Raw genomic sequence first — 17,203 nt, 5'->3', positions numbered from 1 at the left:
TTCCCACGAGTTATAATTACATACTAGTACAGATATAATAAAAGCCAAAATAATACACAAAGTGCATGAGACATGGTAATGTAGGCCTAAAGATTAAAATAGATATAAAACTCTAATGTTCTTTTTAGAGTTAAATTTGTTAAACAGACTCACTGTCCTTATCTGTGTTGCCAGTATTGAGGCATCATTTAGACAAGAATGATAGAGGCTTCTACATACTAAGTTCACTAGGTAAACCAATGCACAGTGACTGCATGCAGTGCCGTCCAATACATCAGCCTTCAAAGGAATCCTTCCTTTATGAAGCTCATTATAATACAGCTCCTCTTGATTTATTTTTCTATATATACAAACAGAAATAACAATGACACAGTGACTTGACCCCAATACCTCTCTGACAGTTTCAATAAAGGCGGATTATGATAAAGTGTTAAAGAGTTAAAATATCTGATATGCCAGCTGATGTTTACTTTTTTAGTCAGCGCCGTCAGAGCTGCCTTAAACAACTCCAGATCATCAACACCTACACATCACAAATTCTGTAGGTGCAGAAACACACAATGAGACATTTATGATTTAACACGCAACCAGCCTGTGTTTTGGAGCTATTTTCTGAACATCAACAGCAAGCTTAATGTTAGCCCAGATGAAGTCTCACCCTCACACTGAAACCACAGGCTTCATGCACCCTCCAACCCTGAACAAAACCAGCTCATTACTGATTCCCCCATTAAACTCCTGGTAAGACAGTGGGGGGAAAAAACGACCTCCTCTCTGTAACTCAATGCAATCTGTCATCCAGTATTTTTTTCATGGGTCCTTATGAAGAAATGAAGTATGTGCATGGGGTTTACTTTCCATATATAAAGGCAAATCAGCTTCCACTACAGCAGTTGCTATTAGAAATTGAAATCTTCCTGATTTTTGCAAAGGTAAACAACAATTAGTTTGTGAACACAGGGACAAACTACAGCTCTCATGTAAAAAAACTAGTGTGGCAGCACCAGTACTTATGTCATTGTTACTTGGTTGTTACCAACACCTTCCTCTAATGTTGTATTCTAAACTTTCTAGTTGTAATTTCTGCTTCTGCAGCATTCAGTGCTCTCTGTCCTGCTGTTATTACGGACATGTCTGAACTAATTGCGGCCACTAGACTCGCCCATGAACTCGCCTCTGTTTGGCTTGCAAACATCTGAGACTTATGGGAACTAGTGTTTGTTAAAGGCTGCTCAAAAAACATAAGTGTTGAATAAACAACAATATTAAGCTATTTGTCACTGCCACCCTTCTGTCTAAACCTTATGACTGTTTCTCTTTGGTATTTCTGTGATGAAGTGTCCTGTTATTTATTTATTTTTTTTTTTTAGCCCATACAGATATTATCAATGATATGTTAATATTGGCTAATATATTGATCCATGCAGCCAATATAGGCCCAGCCAATATATCAGTCTAGCTCTAAAGTCTAAAACTTAAATGAGAACGGTTTACCACCTCAGATGCATCACAGGTCTCTGGAATAGTCTCCCGACATGCAGTTTTATTAATTTTCATCATAGGAAAGTTTAAAATAAAAATAAGGTCGGTTTAGTTTTGCATGGCACAGTGTCAGTGTCCTCGGTAGTTTCCTCAAGTGCGTCCTTTACATTTTACATTAGCAATAATCACCGCTGAGGACAAAACCTGAACTCCACATGATTTTGTTGCTTTGGTTGTTTTTCACTTAGTGACTGACGCCGAGGTTGATTTCCAGGCTTTCTAACACTGCAGCATTCAAGCCAACCCCATGTGTGGTGGTCGAGGCGCACTCACCATTGGCTCAGGAGCCATATAGGGGCGTTGCTTTGCAGTTGGTGAGTGCTTAGGGTGCACGGGGTGTTCTAGGGATGGCTAAGGGAAAGCGTACTTGGCACTGATCCCTCCTTTCAGTATAGACTGCAGTTTACATTAGGCAGCATTTTTTTTGTGTGTGTGTGTGTGAGGGGGATGAATGTGTCATAAATAGTTTAGAGGGTAGTGGATACATATTTTGCAATGCGATGAGGCCAGTGCACTTTGCAAGACTTGCGCTGCTGCAGAGAGCCTCCGCGGATCCCACGACCTGTTGCTGCTGACAAGCCGGGGAAAGGGAGAGAGTGTAGGGGAGCCGCTCGGGAGAGACAGAGGGTACTGCCTTGGAGACGACAGCCTGGGTTTCTTCGCAGAGGAAATCATGCAGTTTGCAATCTGGCTGGTTGGACTAATGTGTCATCTGTCAGCACTTGTCCGGGACACTTTGCAATATCGATTGCATCCAAAACAAGGTAGTGTTTTGTTTTGATTTATGAGCACGGTTAAGTGATACGGTTGAAGCTGTTTTCACAGTGGCTTGTGGTGTTTGAGAGTGATGCCTGGTGTACAGTAGATTTGTCACTCTGCAGCTGCATTTATTACACTGACGCGCTGCTGTTAATGCCGCTACTTTGTCTCTGAATCACAGCTTTCTCTGACATTTTTTTTTTATCTTGCAGAAAGCTTCATCAAGCAGCTGTCATCGTATGAAATCATCACCCCGCTCCGTGTGAATGACTTCGGAGAATCATTCCCCCACACTATGCACTTCAGGAGGAGACGGAGGAGTTTAAATGATGACCTGTCGGGCTTACGGGTTCACTACAGGATTGATGCATTCGGGGAACGCTTTCATCTCAATCTGACCGCAGACTCCGGCTTCATCGCCCCCTCTTACACAGTGACACACTTGGGAGCGGAACAGAGCAACGACACGGACTCCTACTTCCATGACCCGAGCGATATGCGCCACTGCTTTTTCCGCGGACACGTCAACGCCAAGAGCGAGTACCCTGCCGTCTTCAGCCTGTGCACTGGACTTGTGAGTATTGGCTTATAACTACCCTTAAAGCTTTTTTTAGACGATGCTGACAGGGCTCCAAGCTTCTATCCGTTTCAACAAATTCCATCCGTTCAGTCCCCCCCTGCCCCCCCTTAACCCGCAGCTTAAGTTAAGTGTACGAGTGTAACAAGAGCAAGTGTTACTGGACTAATGTCACAGAGGAGGAGAGCGTACAGCCCTGTATCTTACTGCCCGTGGGGTGATGCTGCTGTTGCACAGTGCAGTCTGGGCATCAGGCTGGTGCAGTGTTAGACAATGGGGCATCCACTTTTTCTGAAGTGCTCTTGAGCAAGGGACACTAAAAGCCCTGATCAGCTCCAGCTAGGTTTGCTGATCTGTGGCTGGACCTGCTGTGTGACCACTGAGGAAAGCGCAAGCAAAAATACTGATTTTGATAATGGATCAATTGTTGATCAAGTAATTTATCAAGCACAAATGCCAAACATTTGCTGGTTCCAGCTTCCCAACTGAAATGACTTGCTGCCTCTCTGTTTTATATTGTGGTACATTTAATATTTCTATTTCTATCAGCTATCTGAAGAAGCCACCTTGGGTTCTGGGAGTTCTTCATAGTTTTTCACTTCTCATTCAAGTAATTGATTCATGGGGGGAAAATAGTCATCAGATCAGTTGTTAATGAAAGTAATCATTAGCTGCTGCTCAGACACAAACAGACATTATCATTCAGTCTAAAGCAGTTTGCTTTTCAGTTGCTCTTTATCATATCTTTTAGATCTTATGGGGGCTGTAATGGAGTTACTGGGTAATAATGAGTTTACAGCCCCATTATACTATATGAGCATCCTGATGCTCAAGTCATTTAATTTGCTGACTCCTGTGTGAGAGAATCTGATAAGTGTTGAAGGGGATGACTTCACGGGTCACATAAGGTTACTGGTCCAGGGGCAGGGGGTTGACCTTAGTCGCGCCAGCCGGATTCTGATGTGGACTCTGCGTGGTGGGGGTGTTTGGCTGGCCACTCCAACACAGACGGGCCATAGCCTTGGAGTGTCCCTCCCATCACAACCCCTATCAGTGACATAATCTTTATTTTAGATAGGTGCATGGTGTACAGTACCAGGATAGCATGTCACAGAATAGGTGTCAGCTGCACTTTGAGGCTTTTTGAACTAGTACATTCACAATGCATGTAGTGATTGTACTCCTGCTGAATCTTGGCAGAATGATGAAAAATGATTGTGAATTATCTCTTAGTGGGGATTAACTCCCAGTCAGTGTGGCTTTTCAGAAGAGAGACCACCACATAGGGTGTTCTGTCATGTTTGTACAGCAGTTTAAGACACAAAGTATTGCTGGAATTATCAGGGTAATAAGCTTTTAATTGCCTCTCTGTCCAACTTTGATGTATGACTCGCTTATCCAAACATGTTTGCATCCTTTTTCAAGCAATCTTTGTTGCTTATCCGCATCATCACTCATTGAGAATGACAGGACAATGGAGACAGCACCAGAGGCTATTGGGTCATAAATGTGTCCGTATCTGATCACTGGGGCTTAATGGCCAGGCACATTTTGTTGGGATGAGGTCATTAAGGAATAATTAAGCCCTAAAACAAAGGGGTCATTCTAGAAAAAGCAGGTTCCCCTTTCGTCCAGAGTTGCTCAAAGCCATCCCCAGGGGGGAATCGGGGGAGGCGGGGTTGAGAAGCTTTTGGCCTTTTCAAAGTGAGCTGCGACGGGCAGAATAGAGGAGAAATGCTGTGAAGAGGAGACAACTGCCAATGAAGGTTGTGGGGAACTTAAGGACTGCTCACACTGTGGGAAATGTTAGCTCCTGAACGGGCTCACACTCTCAGTTCACTCACATAATAGAAGTGTGTGGTGAGTCACTTTGTCCCAGGAAATGAGGCTGTCTTCTTTCCAGTACCAAGTGATGTACCTCTGTGCAAAGATCAGGCTCATGACACCTTTATGTCCTATTTAACTTTAGAGATTGACTGCAGCTGTACGTTACTTTTGGATGACTCAGCAGCCACAGGATTTCAGAGCGTCTTTGTGGGATTTAATAAAACAGATGTGTGCCAACAGTAATTCCATCTATGTCATGAGTGTGACCTTGCTTCTAATAGGAGTCCCTCACTTGTAAGGTCCAGTTCAGCACCCACTGCTGAACAGCAACAATCGTGTCTGCCCAAACCTTTGCCAGATTTGCTGCTGAGCTAATGCTGGGAAACCCTGAAACTCTGCCCCCTCCATTGACTAAACAGAGCATTTGTCTGTTCAGCGCTCTGTTAACACCACATGAGAACTTTAGAAAGGCTCAACCATAATCATCTAATTCAAGTTAACTCACCATATATAGTGATTTAAAAGATACAGGTAAACATCTACCGGTTATTACACTGTATAAATCACTCATTATGATTAGGTCACTACAATGGCAGTTTTAGCAAGACTGCAGCGTTCTCATGTTTAATTAAAATGTGTCTAATCTTCATGCAGGAAGTCTCACAATCAGATGAGACAGAATGTTTACAGCTTTTACACCAACGTGGAGAAGGAGTCCTAAGAGTGCTCTGAAAAAGGAACTTTAAACATCTTCAGTTTCATGACAGTTTGGCAATCTCATTCATCAACTGTTGTTTCCAGGAATCAACTTTAAAGCTTAAAAGATAATATTGGTTTTACATATAGGATGGTTCATTTGACTAGATATGTCATTGTCAGTGATTGACAATTGAGGCACACAAGTATATAATCTTTAACACTGGATCATTTCCAATGTTAATTGTGCATATACATAATTTTGTGAGATCCAAAGTTAAATGGGAAATGTCAGTAACTGTCGACCCACCACATTTGATTTTTTTTAAAAATATAATGTCCTTTTGGATGGACCAGTTTCCTTACACATTCCAGATTACAAGACAGTGTTTAACTATGATGGAAAGGTTATCTGTGGGGAATGTTTCCCTGAATTTGCTCAATAAGTGCTGGGATTAGGAAAATGAAGCTGTGAGTGAAAGTTAAAAGACTTCAGCAGAGAGCAACAGTGAGTACTTGTTTCAACCTCCTTTCCAATTAAAGCATTTGCCACAGGATACTTTGTCTCTGAACTGACTAGTTCCATACCTGAATGAGGAAAGTTTTCATTCATTCCTCTTATCAGAACTGAAGAGATGGTAAAATTGCCGGACAATATTAGAGTCAGTGGACAGTGTGACGCTTTGAGACACTGGGGTCTATTTCTTTTGGTGCGGTTGTTTCACTTCTGTGTTATGTTTTCACAAGCTCATTACACTGCAGAGATGAACACATGCAGCACTCAAGGCCTGTAGCACATTTGAGGAAGTGTGGTATACGTGCAAGCCAACTAATCCTTCACTCTTTGAAAGGCGGAGAGGAAAGGTACACACACAGTTTGTACATGTTTTCCATATCCGATTTGTATGTTTTCCATTGTCAAACGTCGATCACTTGTGGGGATGGTTATGGAACAACGCTGCCTTAAAGATAACATTCCAGTGTCCAATATCCTGTTTAAGTGTGCGCATTAAATTACCATACAAACACCATTGTGCCTCATGGCCAAGTGAGCTAAGAAGCTTTGTGAGGGACTGAGCTGCCAAATCAATATTAGCATTCCTCTGTCAGCAGCTCTGTCCATGTATGATGATGTCACTCCTCCCAGTGTCAGGTCGTGAGTGGAAATGCATTTTTACAGTCATAAAAAGCACTCGAACTTCACAGCAAGTGCATAAAGATGTGGAATGGTTTACTGCATCACGATGACTTGCTTGTGCATCAGTACATGTGTACAAGGCTTAAACTGTCCAACTATTGTCCTTGATTCTCATGGTTGCAATTTCAACAATGACTGACAGTGAACTGTTACAGATATTCTCTGACCTTTCTGAGTCAGCATGTTCTTTCCATTTCCACCTGCCAACAAACAGAGCTTGTTCAAAAGCATGGAAATAATGTGCAGTGGTGCTCAAGGGCAGAACAGAATGACTGCAATTAGACTTCAGCCTCTTTAAATGAAACTATGCCCCTATCTGTAAACTAAACCTACACATGTGCAGTACAGTATGCACACATGCAAGTGCATGCTTCATACCATAGCCATCAATAACATCTTCTTCTTTCTTTCTTTTTTTGCTCTAGATTGGAACTTTTACGACACAACACGGCGAATATTTCTTGGAGCCTCTTTTAAATGCTGCGGGGGAGGAATATGACGAACAGCACAACAAACCTCATCTTGTCTATCGACATGAGAGAAAGAGGAACATCTCCAGTACCGACAACACCACGGAGTCCTGTGCTGCCTCGGGTAACAGACTACCGACTGCCTAACTATACTGCCTGTAACCACTGTCTGTCTGACTTTCACCCACAAACACTTACCTTCTGATGACCTGCATTCACTTTCTGATCCATGGCAGTAAACACTACCTAAAATGTAAATTATACTCAGTCACGATCTTTGGCTTGCAAGATATTCAAAAGATTTCAGCCTTGATTAAGGGGTGTTGCTGAAAACTCCTAAACTTAATTAGTCTCCAACACTGCCTGGTGATTTTACTTGTGTTCTTCTGGAGCATTCAATCCCAAGTCTGTGGCAGGAGCTCAGAGAGAAGGAATAATTACCTTTTAGTTTGCAGTTGCGATGAAAAGAAGTGGAGAGGTTTTCCGCTTGGGAGGTTGCTTGAAAGTTCCCCCAGTTTCATTTGAATTTTTATGGTAGAGGCCTTTGGGTGGCGGAGAGGCCCTCAGGAGAAAGCAGGGTGACCGAGTGGAGTTCACCGCGATCGAAGGCCTTGCAGGGAGCTCTGCGGGCGGCCTTTGTTGTGGGATGCAATAAATCTTTTATATGCAGACCACTTGATTTGCTTGTTGTCTGAACCCGGCTATTGTCGCCTGGTGGTGGTCATTGTGTGTGGCGGCAGTTTAAAGAACTTGGACTGACCTGATGGGCCAGGCCAATGCCTCCTTAATATGCTTTGCCCTTTCACTCACTCAGTCTGTGTGTGGTAAACAGAGACTGAGAAATCTGGAGGGTCTCTCAGCCCCCACTCTGGGGCACTTTTAAATATACTCTCCCTTAAGAACTCGGTGAGTGTAGGCTCGGTGAATAACCCCTGATTCTTGATGTCCCATGCATATTCATTGTCATTCAGTTATCTTTATATTTTTGCCAATTATCATTTAACATGTATACATCCCTTCGTCCCTTTTCGTCTCATAACCTTAACTATAACCAGTACACTTATTATGATCAGTGTACATATAATAAAGAGGAAGATGCAAATGTGGATGTGACACCTGTAGGGCTTCATCAAAGGCCAACAGGTAAACAATGAGTAGGAGGATTAAAAGAACCACGTGGGGTTGGGTTAGGACTATGAGGTGTCCCACACTGCAGCTCCTCAGCTTTATCAGATAGGCCCCTCTCCAGTTGCAGTGATAAATGGGCTCTTTGAAGGTCTCGCCTAGCCAAGACTAACAGGCCTGTCCTGTCTCTTTATGGGAAGAAGTGCAGTACACGCTGCTACTAGCAGGTTAGATATAAACACTGGCTTGGCACGTGTCGTTCTGCTTGCAAAACACTCGTAGTTGCTGCTTCTGGTTATGGATTTGGACATTTGCCTCTTGGTTTTGGACGTATGGATTAAATTCCTTGAGAAAATGTGTAGCTCTGTGTGCTGTGGTCTTATCCCTGTAGGACTTCCTTTCTCTTTTCTCCACTTTACTTTATTCACAGGCTCTTTTCCTTCTCAATGTTCCTCATCAGACGCAATCAGTCTCTAAATATGGGGCTCCTTAACAGAGCTTTTTTGCTGAGAAAGAAAAAAAAGTGTTGAGAAAATGAGAAGCTGTATTGGACTGTATTAAGCTTAGCTAGATGTACCTAATAAACTGGTACTTAGGGGTTAACTGAAAAGATGGATTTTATTTCAGTTTAGTGCCTTTCATTTTTCAGGATAACTCCCACAGAATCTGATTCATGGCAAGTTAAGAAACAAGTTTCTGATTTATCTGATCGAGTAAATGACAGACCCAAGAACCTGTATTGTTAGCAGGGGGCAGATTCCTTTGCCAGTATCTCCTCTTTTTGAGGAGCTATAAAAGCCCTCTTTGTTAGGGTCAGTCGTCTTATGGTCCTTTCTTTTTTTCTTCTTTTTCTCTCTTTCTCACTCCACTTTATGTTCCCGTGAAGAGGACTCTTGTCTTAAATCAAAATTGGGAGCTGGAGTTTAAGTGCTGAGGGGTTTGGCAGTTTTGGGACATTGAAGTGGTTTGCAGGTTTAGAGGCCTCGTAGGTCCAAACATATGAAAATGCAGAATGGCCAGCAATGCCTCCATCTGCTAGCCAGGCAGCCTTTTCCATCTGTAAAGACTGTGTTTTGCAACACTCATTTACTCACTGGAGTGATTATTATTTTTTATCTGCCTTCTCTTTGAAATCATCTTTTTGAAAATGACAAAGATGAAACAAGCTGTGTTTTATCAAGCAGATCAGGAAACAAAATGTGTATCAGCAGAAAGATACCTCTGGTATGATGTCTTAGATATGATGTCCTGCAGAACTGCTCCAGTGCACTACAGACAGTGCCAAAAAACAACTGGGGCTTCTGGATCTACAGGCGGTAAGAGTTTCCAAAGTTTGTACAGTCTCTGCACACCTTTTTGAAAATTTGTTGAAAGGAGAGGAAGGCTATATTTCCACATAGATGAATTTAACAAAGATGAAGTTTTGTTTTCAATTTTGCGCTTGTCTTCCCTGACATGTACAAATACTTGACTTTTTCGCACATGTGCTGTCACTACCTGTGAAGTGTCAGAAGTAGAAGTGCAATGATGAGGGCTTTTAAAGTGTTACCTTGATGGAAAATGATGTTTTGTTATTTCAGCAGTCATGACATGGCTATATACCTGTCTTCAGCTGCTCCCCTTCACTGTGTGTGTTCATGTGCTGTAGATAAAGCACCACAGCATCACCCCGTGTGCTGTTGAATGGATGTGAATTTTTAATATTTTAAATTGAAAGTGACAGACTAACACTGCAAATCAGAAATATGAGTAAATTGAATAATCTGTACAACTTTTGAAACTAGGCCTCATGACTACCTTTGCTAGCAACTGTGTCAGTCTTCTTTCTCTGTCAACCAACCTGGGTGGCTTTGCTGCTGTTTAGAATACCTTTGGAGAAGATAGCTGTTGAGTGGGTGATTAATGTTTTAAAGTCACAGAGTGGCTTGTTGTGCCCAGTTCTGGCTTTTAAAAGCCTCTGGAGAAGAAGCTTAACAGGCTCAAATCACAACATAGCTTCAGCCTTTAATGACACAATCTACAGGGAGCTTGCATGTGAATACTAGTGTCGTCCTTCAGTAAAGATAGCCACAAGGATGAGGGTGGCTACAGATAGGGGCAGATTCTTCTCTCGTTCTTTTCCCTTTGCTTTCTAAAATCCATGTGAAGACAAGCAAGAAACAGAGGAAAAGGGAGCTAGGCATTATCTCTTTCTCACGGTCATTGGCTGCGCGTCTCAAGCTGTGGGGTGTCATATTTTGTCTGAATTAGAAACAGTTTATTGAATACAGTCAGCTTGATAGCAAGCATTACCAGCTGAAAATCCAAACACCAATGTTACAGTGTTGGCTCCCGATCTTTTCACCCGATTTCTTGATGGCTAACTGAGGGCAGCTGGGACAGCAAAGTGACTTCCTTTGATGTGGCAATACTTGGCACACATGGCATCTGTGCCCCCTGACCCTCAACACAATCATTGTATAGGATTCCCCCCTTGGTGCCCACTGTGTATACATGGTAGTTCAAATGCTAGCATCAGGTTTTTGGTCAATGGGTTCATTTACATGGAAAAATGTCCTCCCCCGCCTGGGGTTTGAACTAGCCGACTTGAATCGCTGCCCGCTCTCCCTTTGCGCTTTCATGTATGTGAATGGATGCACTTGTTGATTGTGACCTCACTTCCCTCTTTGTTTGGAGTCACTCACTGGACGGGTGGATGTGACCTTGAGATTTTCCCCTCCTAGAGGTGCGTGGTTACTGGGCTTGCTGGCTTGTTTGCTGAGACTCAGTTGGAACTATGTATGGATTAAGGTTTTTGTTTTCCTCTTACCTCCTGCTCTTGACAGGGGTCAGGAAAGGTGACCAGCCAGGGTGTGATGGGCGGGCGCTGATCAGTTAGACAACCTCTCTCACCTTTAGGGTCTGGCTTTAGATGGGGTGTATCTTATGAATGTCAGATGGCTCCAAAAGGCTTAGGCTTCCTCTGTGCCCTCATGCCCCCTGGACAGACTGAGCCTCCCCCATTCCAGGAAGGGCCTATTGTTACTTGGCAAAAAAGTTTGTTTTGGGCTTTTGTGTGCATACATAGACATGGTTTGCTTGTGAGCGTGTGTTTGTCATCTATTGGGGGAGCATGTCATCTCCCTGGCCTGTCAGTGGACCAGGTATCCTGCTGAGTATTGGGAATCGCTGACTGAGCAGTGCAGGGGAATGGAGAAAGGAGTTTCTTTCTTCATGTGTTTGAGCAGTCCTGGCCTGCGCTGCATGTGCCTGTCGGTCTTGCTCCAGAGCTTGGCAGAGGCCCCAGCCTTTTCTTGAGCTCCCACTGCCCGCCTTTCTGCTTTTACACCTGCTTCACTGAAGTAGCTTTCTTACCCGCTGCCTTGCTGTCGGCCTGGATAGAAAACGAAGCAGAATTTCTTCTGTCTTTTGAACGGACTCAGCATTTCTTTGGAACACCATGATTACAGTGGTCTTAATTGTCAAATGAGTTGAAAAATGCCATACCCTGACTGCGAGTCTTGAGCCTCATATTTCATAACACTGCATGACAGATGACAGTGCAAGGAGCTAATAATATGTTCCATTGCCATCACTGTCATCTGATTTGAAGAGAACAGATACTCTGGACAGGGCCAAACAGGGCTGGGCAGCTATAGACAGTCTATAACTTTAATAGCTGCCATGTGTCTGCAAGCCCTGAGGCCTCAGCCCCATTGAACCCGATGTGTTGTGTTGTCTCGGGAGTTCCCGTGACAGATTCCAGCTGGGGCTATTTTCTGCCGCTGTCTACTGTCTGGGCATTCTCAACAGATGGCGGCTGATTGGAATGGTTAGAGCAACTTGAGTGACAGTGACTGACTGCATGGTGGCACGGGTGACAGTCCGAGGTGAGAGGGGGTGACAGGTGAGCGACAGTTTCCCACTGAGGTGGACTGGGGAGAGGCAGTGGCCAGTGAAACATCGGTGTCATCGCCTGTGGCTCTGGCTGTTTATCATCTGAGAGGCCAGACATCACTCAAAGCTGCAGACCTGCTTTGTCTATGTCAAGGCAAAACTATTACTGAAACTAGTCTTTCAGGATCTTAAATAGGTTTTTGTTTTGTTTGGAAATATGTTAGATGAAATGACCTTGTCTGTATTGACTGCACTGAAAAGACTGATGGAGATCCAGATGCTTGTTTTGCAACCGTTTCTATTATTCAAACAGTAAACTAAAAGGTTTGTGCAGCCTTGAAGGAGGTTGACAGAGGATGATGTTCTCTGAAACTGATGTCAGAGGCATCTTAGTTTGATCCTGACAAAAGAAAACACTCCAGGCCCCTTACCATCATTAGGAGTCCAGATCCATTAGTAGTGTTTTGTCTCCTCAGAGGAGGCCTGCTAGTCCAAACATTCTTCAGCTGACCACCATGCTGTCTTTAGCATGTCTCTGAACTGAAAATAACAACTGAACTCTGAGAACACTGTAAGTGTACAAAGCCCACCGTCTTCACTGAGGTCAAAAGGCATGCCACTTCATTTTTAAAAGCCTTCCTCAGTAGCAACAATTAGCTGCCTTTGCTTCTCTCTGTCTAGCCACAGAATTGCACTTAATTGTTGCCTCTGTCTGCAGGAGTTTCAACATTTTTCCCACTTAAGTTGTACTGTCAGTTAAATTGCAGCAACCAGAGTGTTTGACCTCGTATAGAACTGAGGCTCTACCTATACTCAGTGTAAGGTATACTGTCTGTTTAACTGGCACCCGGGGAAATGGGGCGTTTTAACTCTCAGCAGGCCATTGTAAAAGAATGTTAATTAGTTCAGTAATGAAACGTGTGTTCCCCATTGTTGGGCTCTTGGCATTGATACTTTTGACAGAGAACTGGAGGTGAGTTATAAGAGCATCTCTTTTGATCAAGGCTGGACAATCCTCATGTACATGAATGGGCTCAAACATTAGGTGCATTCACAAGCAACAGAATGCTTCCATACTTTAATGTTTAAGAATATGAATAAATATTTGTAAACATGTGTACGCATTAAAACAAACTGAGGACTTGAAATATATGTTAAAGTACTGAGTCATAATTGTGTGAGGCGCTTGATGTGCAGTTAAACATGTTATTGAATGAACAGGCTAACACTGTCTATAATATTCTTTATGTTTGATTTTCCTTTGGCACAATGATAAAAAGGCTTTTGCAAGTTTATAAGTCGAGTAGGCGTCAGAGCAGAAAAGTGATTGTGGGTCTGTTTTAGCTATGTACATACTGGAGCCAACAGAATTACAACATTTATAAATGCTTATGCTCATGCCGTGCGGGGCTGACTTTATTCTTCTCTGTTATGAAGAACTGCTGGAGCTCAGTTTTACAGGCTCATTTGGATTAAATTTTTGCTAGCTTAATAGAAATTCAGTGTGTCACATTTTGATGTTTGGTAATCAGTTCCAGAGACGTAGATGTGTAGGTGATGCTGATTTGGAGCCCAGTGCCAAGAAAGTGATGTCATGTCTCTGTGTGTCTGGCAGGTCAGGGCAGTCACCCCTGTCTTCTCATGGTGTAAGTAGCAGCTCACTACCTAGTGAGAGGGATTTGAACCTAAGGCGATTTGGGAAAGGTTGTGTGTGGCTAATCTGCACTGATTCAAAGGCTATTATAACAGAGACTATATTTTCACCTCCTCCTCCTCTTCTTTTCTTTTTTCTTCTCACACTCACTTGCTCAGAGCCTTAACACCGATTTCTGTGGATGTACAGTATGTGCATACTCTTCTGTGCTTTGATAATCCCTTTGATGTCGGTCTGTCTGCAGTGATGAGTCTGTTTAAGGGGTTTAGTGTAGTGGGTTTGGCCTCGGAGAGATTTTTCCTGGAAAATACAAAGCTCTGTTCTGGCCCAGCTGCCTGGGCTGTGTGCACGCGCACCATCGGGCTTGGCGCTGGCTTGGATGCTGGCGCTGGCATGGGGCTGGGCCTCATGGCGTCAAGAGTTGTGTGCCATTGTGCCAGGGAGTCACGCTCCGCCTCGTGTCCCTGCTGGGGGCATCGCTTGAATGATCACTGAGCTTTCTATGAGTTTTTTTTTTGTTGTTTTTGTTTTTCTTTTGCTTTTCTCTGACCTAACACTTACACACAATCTCTCTCTGTCTAGCTGTCTGGAAAGATTGAGTGTTTAGAAGACAAAGGAACTCTTCACCGTAATCAGGTTGTCCAAAGTTGAGGAGGTTGTTTAGGATGATGGACTCCAGACTATGCATGGCTCACAAACACTGTCAGTCATATAATTAGTGAAAGTCATTTATTTGCTTCTAAATATATAGCTTTCCTTAAAGGCAATTTAAAACAACGTGGAAGGCTGTATGTAAAAAATTAGCTTCTATTTTTCATGTTTGCAAAATTTGGTGAAAAATTTTCAAAGAAATCTCAAATTGTGCCTTTACAGCTGTTGTTTTTTGTGTGACTGCATGATTCATCATTCACTTCTCCTACATTTATCTGCCAGTTTGTCTAGTGGCTGCTTACATCCATCCTCCCCCAACTGAGAGATGGCAGAAACTACCGCAAGCAATCTTTCTTGCACAGTATCACATGTGGCTGTGCATCACTGCAAATTTGGACAGCACAAGGGCCTGTGTGCTATACTTAGTCCACAAATGGCCTGTTTCAACATAAAAAAAAAGTTATGGAAATCCATCCAGTGTTGATAAATTATTTATCTTTTCTAAAACAATCTGACATTTCGGCCATGCAGAAGATTTTTGATGTGGTCATCATTAAGTTGATTGATGGTGTCACATAGATTTTTCTTGAACAAAGATCCCACTGCTTAGTTTTCAGTATGAGATGGTTTGCTGGTCAGTAACAGGCATACACTACAGCTGTGTTTCCCAAACAGAATGATCCAAATGTTTTATTTGGAGCTTGTGTATTCACAATCTTGCTCTCCTGCTCTACCTGTGCCTCTCTTTCCAAAGTCTGTAAGGCTACAGTTTAATGAAACATCCCTACATAATGTATGTGTAATTTAGTTTGCATCAGCCTTAACCTCTGCCGATTCCTCTTTTCCTTTCTTCCAATGAAACAAGCTCTTCACATTTTCCTGGTCTGTGTCTCTACTTCTGTCTCCCTCTTTTAACTTCACTCGGTCATGGTGAAGGAATCTATAACTCACAGCCAGCTCAACACGTGCAGTTCAGCTGAGAGAAAGCCATTTTAGTATGCACAGTATATGGCTGTCATTTCTTTTTTTTTCCAGCTGAGGCTGCTGCTGAAGGCATTCACCTTGAGTCTGGAAATGGAGCCATTTCAATCTGCTGTTAAATATATTTGATTTGTTGCCTTTCAGCATGATTTGCCACATTTTAAACAATTTTCAAATAATATACTGGCCAGGGTCACAGAAGTGGGGCAATTTGAGATTTTTTATATCCTCTTGTAGAGTGTATACTGAAGCTGGTCCCTCCGTGATTTGGTAAAATGCCGTCCTGGGATTTTCTCTGTTTGCGTTCTGGCAGGAGGGAGTGCAGATTGCCTGACCTCTAAGCTCCTAGTCTCAAAGCTCACCAGTGACCCTGTGTCTCTTGGTACAACTGTTTTACTTAGCACTGAAATGACACAATAATTTATGGTGGGCTTTTCCCATAGAAGTCTAGTGTGCCCCTGTTATGTCATTGGAATTCAGCTAAGCTAAAACCCTTGGCTTTTAACAGTAGATGAAACGTCTTTCTAATATAAAGTGGTATCCAGTATAGAAGATCTTGAGTGTTTTATAGTCCAATTCAGACATGGTCCTAAGAATTAAGTGCTGATGAATCAGTTGCAAACATTACACTTATCCTTTTTTTTTTTGCCTTTAAACAGAGGACTCCAAGAGGCCAGTCTCTTTTGAGAGCAGAGGGAATATGGGAGAGGAGCTGGACTCTCTCAGAGCCACAATAAATGATCAACACATCTATGAAAACAACTCCACGGGCACACACCCGAGATCCCCGCACAGGCGCAAGCGTTTTCTCTCCTACCCTCGCTACGTTGAGCTGATGGTGACAGCGGACGCCAAAATGGTGCGTCACCATGGACGCAACCTGGAGCACTACATCCTAACAATCATGTCAGTAGTAAGTAAAATAATGTTTCTAAAAATTATTATTTTGTCTTAAGGTTTTTTTTTTGTTTTGTTGAGTATTATTAGATGATTTTGTGTAAGTTTGGGGTTTTCGGCCGTCATTGTAGGTATACATGGGTATGCATGCTTTCTAAATTTTGTTCTTACCAAAATTTGCATGTTTTTATCCACCTCTACTGGTATCTAGCCATGAAAGTTTTGGTTTAGGTGGTTTAGGTTTTGAGCTATTGAAATCGCAGATTCATTGTTGGTGAAATGGGAAGATTAAGATTAAGAGATACTTTATTAAGCCCCGTGGGGAAATTCGTTTCATTCGATTCCTTCGAACACAAGCTTCATTGTACTGGTGGCAGATATCTCACTAGGCTAACACCTCAAAACCTTTTGTGTAATTTGGTGAACGCAGCCTTTAAAATGTGAAACAGAATTCCCCCAGTCCAGATCTCCGCGTTAAGATCCCCAGATTTTTTACATTTTACTCGTAAACCCTGGTATGACCTGAGCACGCTGCTACATCAGCCAAACTGGCCCAGTTAATTGGTAAAGTCCTGACTCAGCACATTGATCTGTCTATATATCTGTGTCAAAGCAGGATAGGTTATCAGTTGTACTGAACTGTGTGTCCTTCTGCTGTCTCTCACCAGCGGGACAGTCTGAATGTTTTAGAACACTCATTAACTTATAAAGGAGTAATGATTGTCAATGCAGTGTTATCCTTAAGTGAGGGTGATAGGGTACTGTCAGTGTTAAAAAGCAATGTGTCAGGTCAGTTTTATTGCCAGGTTCAAAACATTAGCTCTGCCATGCTCACGTCTGCAGACAAGTGGTGACAGTGGACCACTTTTTTTCCTTCCATTTTTCAGGATCTCACTCTTACTTTACTTTATCCACAACTGAATCAAACATGAGTTTGTGTTTTAGCACCC

General features: G+C 42.8%; 1 protein-coding gene across 1 annotated transcript in view; it reads left to right on the top strand.

The window, feature by feature from the left end:
- The first annotated feature begins 2,136 nt into the window (after positions 1 to 2,136).
- The window catches only part of LOC121181831 (A disintegrin and metalloproteinase with thrombospondin motifs 20), a 77,641-nt gene continuing 62,574 nt past the window's right edge, over positions 2,137 to 17,203 (top strand). The window contains exons 1-4 of the mRNA XM_041038002.1: positions 2,137 to 2,306; positions 2,514 to 2,875; positions 7,025 to 7,193; positions 16,016 to 16,269. Coding sequence (XP_040893936.1) covers positions 2,216 to 2,306; positions 2,514 to 2,875; positions 7,025 to 7,193; positions 16,016 to 16,269 — 876 coding nt within the window. The 5' untranslated portion in view covers positions 2,137 to 2,215. The remainder of the gene's footprint in view (positions 2,307 to 2,513; positions 2,876 to 7,024; positions 7,194 to 16,015; positions 16,270 to 17,203) is intronic.

This window comes from Toxotes jaculatrix, chromosome 5 (assembly GCF_017976425.1).
Source record: "Toxotes jaculatrix isolate fToxJac2 chromosome 5, fToxJac2.pri, whole genome shotgun sequence".
Taxonomy (NCBI): Eukaryota; Metazoa; Chordata; class Actinopteri; family Toxotidae; genus Toxotes; species Toxotes jaculatrix.
The sequence above is the reverse complement of the archived record's forward strand: the minus strand, read 5'-3'. Positions and strand labels throughout refer to the sequence as shown.